The 6,368-nt window shown below is 42.9% G+C and overlaps 1 protein-coding gene across 1 annotated transcript in view; it reads left to right on the top strand.

The window, feature by feature from the left end:
- The window catches only part of Svep1 (sushi, von Willebrand factor type A, EGF and pentraxin domain containing 1), a 167,986-nt gene that overhangs the window by 160,586 nt on the left and 1,032 nt on the right, over positions 1–6,368 (top strand). The window contains exons 44-47 of the mRNA XM_028779896.1: positions 153–323; positions 1,182–1,277; positions 3,261–3,356; positions 5,809–5,902. Of these exons, the coding sequence (XP_028635729.1) occupies positions 153–323; positions 1,182–1,277; positions 3,261–3,356; positions 5,809–5,902 (457 nt within the window). The remainder of the gene's footprint in view (positions 1–152; positions 324–1,181; positions 1,278–3,260; positions 3,357–5,808; positions 5,903–6,368) is intronic.

Here is a 6,368-nt window from a genome sequence, read left to right as displayed (position 1 = left end):
AGAGAGAGAGAGAGAGAGAGAGAGAGAGAGAGAGAGAGAGAGAGAGAAAGAGTTTTCTCTATGCTCTTTAAGTTGATTCAGTCTTCGTGGTAAGTCTCTGTTCTGTCTGGGTTAGCTGGAAGGGCTTGATTGTTATCTCTGTCTTCCCATAGAAATCTCTTGTGGTCCTCCAACTCATGTAGAAAATGCGATTGCTCGAGGTGTTCATTACCAATATGGGGACATGATCACCTACTCCTGTTACAGTGGCTACATGCTAGAAGGTTCCCTCAGGAGTGTTTGCCTAGAAAATGGAACATGGACGTCATCTCCTGTTTGCAGAGGTAAGGGAATGTTTGAACAATCATTTCCCAGAGAGGCTGCAGGGAGATGTGGACAGAGGTCAATATGACCAACGATTAGTACGTACGCCGCTTTGACTTAGCAACTGTGTAGTTGTCTATAACTTGCTAATTTACATTTTTGAAAACTTGTACGTTTCTTCCAATTCAAAAAAGGTAATAGGTCTCCAAGTACAGTGCTCTAAAGCTTGTACTTTCCTGACAACCTCTGAATGTTTGTTCGAAATTGCAGTTGCTTTATTCATTCTAAAAGTAGTTGCTAAACATCAAGAACTATGATACTGAACATACACCCTAGATTGGCCAAATTCAGAGTCGTGGAACGTAGCATTGGTTCAGGGACTGAGGGAAAAGGCACCAGTCAGGGAATATAAACTCTCAGTCAATAAGATGAACACAGTCTGAGGATCTAGTGCATTCTACTGCAGTTAACAATATTGTATTGTAGTTTTTGAAATTTGCAGGGAGGAATGAAAGGGGGAGGGAAGAAAGGAAGAAAAGAGGAGGGAAGAGGGGTAAAACAACTGGTAGTTATGTGTGCTAACAAATGGTAATTAGCATGACTATGCATGTTTTATAATACATGCATAAAACAATCAAGTTCTAAGTTGTCAATATAGTTTGTGTTTGACCAGTTCACCTTCATAAAGTTGAGGGCGGGTGCGAGGGTAACAGCCAACAGTGTGAGCCTCTCCTCATATGTTGAAATTCCTTCTTAGTGTTCAATTGTATTTCTCTTCTCTAAAGCCTGTGTCATTTATGAATTGTGAATGAGTCTGTTCTTCAGTATCAGCTTTTCAGAATTCCCTGGAATTATGAATCACCTTGTTCTCTTTCCAGCTGTCTGTCGGTTCCCATGTCAGAATGGAGGGGTCTGCCAACGTCCAAATGCTTGTTCCTGCCCAGACGGCTGGATGGGACGTCTCTGTGAAGAGCGTGAGTCTGTCATTGAATGTTGCTTTGAGTCCCTTTTATTTGCTGAGAAGCTGCAGGCTTAGGAGACAGAGTTCCTAGAAATTGCCTTTACTGTCCCTAGGATCTAATTGCTTCAAATCCTTGCTGTAGACCAGAGTGCACAGGGCTACTCTAACATATCAATAGGCTGCAGAAGGTCTACCTACAATATCTATACCTGAGTGTGCGGTTGCCTCATCTAACATCTCATGAGCCACTTGGCACTCAGTAACTGAATCTTCTTAGGAAGGGGCTTTGTCAGTGTCGCAGCCCTCTCTCCCTTTACCTCAGGTCAATGCCATCCAGCTGCAGCCTTTACTACAACTGGAAAAACTGTGCAGCATCACAGAGCACTGCGCCTTGTGCCTTTCGGGAACATGGGAGCCATGAGGAAGCCACTCCTAATTAAGAAAATAGGGGCAGTCGCAAGCCCTAATCTATACAATATTTGATAAATGAACAGAATTTTGATCCTTACTTAAACTATGCTTATATTATCAAAGATGTACAAATAGCTATTTTGCATTTTTTGTTTTATTTATTTGTGCCCATGCATGCGCCAGGGCAGAGGACAACTTCCAGGAATTGGCTCTCTCCTTCCGCCAAGGGTCCTGGGGGTCAATCTGAGTCATCAGGTTTGCTTAGCAATTCGTTTACCTACTGAGCTATCTAGGTGGCCTCAGTGAACTTTTTAAATGATTTGACGGTCTGACGTGTGTTATTTCAATGTCTTAATGTGTAAGGATAAGCAGTTTCATGTGTGGAGAGGCCATGCTGAGTCCTTACTGTGACAGGCAGGAGTCAGGTTACACCTGTCAGGCTCTTTCCCTCCTCAACACTAGGCCAACTCTAAAACTTATTCAATGTGACTTTTTCTTTTTTTTTTTTTAAGAGAAATGAGTAATGGGTGTGATCAATTCATCAAATCAAGGATTTTCACAATGGCTAATTTTTTTTAAAAAGCTACTGCAGTTTTTCCTTCCCCTCCTCATTCCTTTTCATGCAGAGCTGGCTCCCAGGTTTCAGTGAGATAAATACTGGGATACCCCAGTCACAGGCCAGGATAAACCAGCTTAACTTGCTGAGAGTTTTCCTTCCCTTCTGCATAAAGCAGAGGTGGCATCACATACTTTAATTTGCATAGAAGCATCTTGGAGAGGTTTTAAGATGTAGATTCTGGTTCATTAGACCAGAGGTGGGACCTGAGAGTCTGTGCTTCTAACCAGTTCCTAGTTCGTGCAAGACAACAATTTCCCATGCTCAACGTCAGTCCTCGGCTCCTAGGAAATAAGAGGGAATTGTCCTATTCCTACTAAATTATTACAAACAAGAGCCTACAGTATAGCCCAACCAATTTCCATTCCCACATCAGCTCAAGAAGAAAGCCTAGGCTGGGCAGTGGTGGTGCACACCTTTGATCCCAGCACTTGAGAGGCAGAGGCAGGTGGATTTCTGAGTTTGAGGCCAGCCTGGTTTACAGAGTGAGTTCCAGGACAGCCAGGGCTACACAGAGAAACCCTGTCTTGAAAAAACATGAGAGAGAGAGAGAGAGAGAGAGAGAGAGAGAGAGAGAGAGAGAGAGAGAGGAAGCCTGAGGCAGCATTTTACACAATTCTCAAAAGGAATTTGAAATGATGATCAATAGAGTTTGTGCTGCTTATGTTACAAAGATTGGAAGTAAGCAGTTAGCAAACACTGAGGACAGAGTGTCCTACAGGAAAGAGTGCTTTTGGCCTCAGTGGTTACATCTGAGTAAGCATCACTCTTCCACCCTGGTGTGCTTTCCCAGTGATAGTTCATTAGTAAGCAGATCGCATACAGGAAGATCCTCTAGTGAGCCACTGCAAAGTTTCTCCTCCAGCAAAGTGGATTATGAACCTTTGAACAGATCTGAACACGAGTATTGAAATCAAATCCTTTTCAACATGTTTTTAATTTTTTTATTGTTTTGTTTTGTTCTCTTAGCAATATGCATACTCCCCTGTTTGAATGGTGGGCGCTGTGTGGCCCCTTATCAGTGTGACTGCCCCACAGGCTGGACTGGGTCCCGCTGTCATACAGGTAGGCTTCCTCTCATAGTTGATTTTCGTGATGGTTTAGTTTGATAAAACCATAGGAGACACAGATGGGTTGAACTTGGACTGAGCGGTGGGTATCAGCCACTCTCGAGAACATCTCAAGATGGTCCTGAGGCCACCTCTCAGTGCTAAACTAGATCACCACCAAAAACCTTAGTGTGTTTCAGAAAACACACTGAAGAATACCATCTCCTTTGACACCTCTTCTTGATCCTTCCCAAACAATGTCTCTCACACCCTACTGAACCCCACGAGCTAGTAAAAGACTTCTTCTCTGGATCCTATCCAGGATCTACTAGTTGAGTTTCAGTTCCATTTCCAGGGCAACCATCATGAATGATCACTGGATGATCATTTTATTCAAAGGCATGGAGCATGAAGTCACATATGTACAGACTGTTGTGTTAACTGAATCTTAACCGCATCTGACTTTGGAAGCCTTGAAGGAAACACAGGGACGTGGCTATAAAGATGGACAGAGTTGAATCAGGGAATGTATGTGGCAAATTCAAGGTGCTGGACTATGCCTTGAGAGCATAGGAGCCCTGGAGGGTTTTAGGCAATGATGGATGGGGGCTAGAGAGATGTCTCAGTGATTAAAAGCACTGCCTGCTCTTTCAGAAGACTGGGGTTCAATTTCCAACACCACATGACAACTCACAACTGAGAAATGATAATGAAAAAATAGTGGTTCTGTGAGAAGCAAGAAGAGGACTACTAGGTGCTACTAGGTGACAGATCTGACTGGAAGGGAGTTAGGAGAGGGGGAGGCGATGGGGAAGGGGAAGGTGATTCTACTCTTTCCAGTCTGACCTCAGGAATTGAAACCAATACCATTTACTGAGCTAGAGGAGCCAGGATAAACAGGCTGGTGTCCAGGCAAAGAGTTGAACCTGAGGATTTTGGGACATACGAGTCCAGCAGTCCGAAAGGCATGACAGTTTGGGCTCCCAGCAAAAACATATAGATTAAACATAAATTTGTGCATCACCAAAGAAGAACAGAAGACACTTGGCACGAGTGGCCCCCGTGCTTAGGATGGAGGAAGTGGTTCAAAAGTGAGAATATTGCTAGTGATGACTCCCGTCAGGGATCACCTCACACCGTGCTCCTGAGAGTGAGTCACGTTTTCATACCCCAGCAAACGGAAACTGCGGGGAGTCAGATTGAGATGCTCAGGTTTTATTTTTTTGTTGGGTTTTATCCTGATTGTCTCGTCATGTTTTTTTTTTTTCTGATTAAATTGTAAATAAGTATATCCTACTGACTCACTCTTACTCTTCCTTAGCAAGAGGGGAAAGCCTGGTATTTACTTCTCCTTCATGCTCCTCTTCATCCCTGGTTCTTGTTCCTAGTACCTGCTTAGCAGACAGTTCGCAGGAAAGGGCCTGCCTTCCTGTGTTAAAGTAAAACTCATAGCCAGCCCTCCTTCAATGGCTATCTGATTTTCTCCTGTAAGGACTCGCCTGACAGGTTGAGCTTGTGGGTAATGGACTTTCATCAATGTTCAGACTCCACGCTGTTTTAACCAACAGGCTTGTGCACATGAAGAGTTTGTAGGCTTATGAAAAAGATGCCTGTATACTAGATCTTTGGGCATTCTTTCGGGGTTTCATGTGTGATTAATTTTAATCCTAATTATGGTTCTCTAATTGTAACTAATGCTGAGATATATACATGTATATGTATATATAATTTTTATGTATATATTAATTTAAAAGAGCATGAGAAGCGTCTCCTGGGCATACAGGAAGGACTATTGGACACATGCTTTATGTGTATGAGTGTTTTGCCTGCTTGTATGTCTGTGTGTCATTTGCATGCCTGCTGCCCAGAGGAGGTCAGAAGAGGGCATTGGATCCTCTGGAACTGGAGTTACAGATGGTTGTGAACCACCATTTGGGTGCTGGGGATCAAACCCAGGTCCTCTGGACGAGTACCAGTGCTCTTAACCACTGAGCCATCTCTCCACCCTCATCTGTTGTTCTGGGCACTCTGTATGACAGACTTATTCTCCTGTAAACTGCTGTTTGACTTAGTCAATCTAGAGTTTATTGCTGTCCCTCCAGAGAGCCATAAATTAACTGAATATATAAAGCACTTAGATCAGAACTAAATGCCAGACTAGTTACACACATTAGAATAATAATAGTAAAATATTTTAAAAGACAGAACCCAGTGGGCTTGACATGATCAGTAAAGCTAACCGTAGCATGGTGAAACTTAACAAAGGGACTTGATGTGAAACCTCCCCACCTCCCCCCACCCCACCCCGGGATAGCTCAGCTGTCTGAAGGAGTGATGCCACATATGGATGTATAATGTGTGAGGAATGGTCAGTGGTCGCTCAGGGAGAAGAAAGAGCAAGTGCTACCGGGTGGGCCTCTGTGACATCTTTAAGTGTTGACTAAGTGAATGCATATCTTTCATCACAGCTACTTGTCAGTCTCCCTGCTTAAATGGTGGGAAATGCATAAGACCAAACCGATGCCATTGTCTCTCAGCCTGGACAGGACATGATTGCTCCAGGTAAGACAACCCAATACAAAGGCTGAACTGTAACTCTTGGACTTTGTTTCAGGAGTGGGAGGACGGAATTCAAGAGCCATCTCCAGAGATAGAAGGTATCTCTAGGTAAAGTGTAAACTTTGTTAATCACAGGCTATCTAGACAGGCTCTCTAAACCTTTGATAAACCCAAAGATAGAAATAATTAAGTCAAGATTGATGAAGAAGACAAGATCTCAAAAATGTATACTAAAATTTGAAAAATAGCACATGCACACATGCACATACATACACACACACACACACACACACACATTAAATAAATACATTAATACTAAAAATCAGTAAAAATCTACATAAATGATAAAAGTAATATTCTTGAACAGAAAATGCAAAATAAACAATATAGTTTATTGAAAATGTCCTAGTAAGGTCTGGTATAATGGGGCATGCCTTTAATCCCAGCATTCCAGAAGGGAAACAGGAGG

This window comes from Grammomys surdaster, unplaced genomic scaffold, assembly GCF_004785775.1.
Source record: "Grammomys surdaster isolate TR1022 unplaced genomic scaffold, NIH_TR_1.0 363, whole genome shotgun sequence".
In the NCBI taxonomy this organism is placed as follows: Eukaryota; Metazoa; Chordata; class Mammalia; order Rodentia; family Muridae; genus Grammomys; species Grammomys surdaster.
The sequence above is the reverse complement of the archived record's forward strand: the minus strand, read 5'-3'. Positions and strand labels throughout refer to the sequence as shown.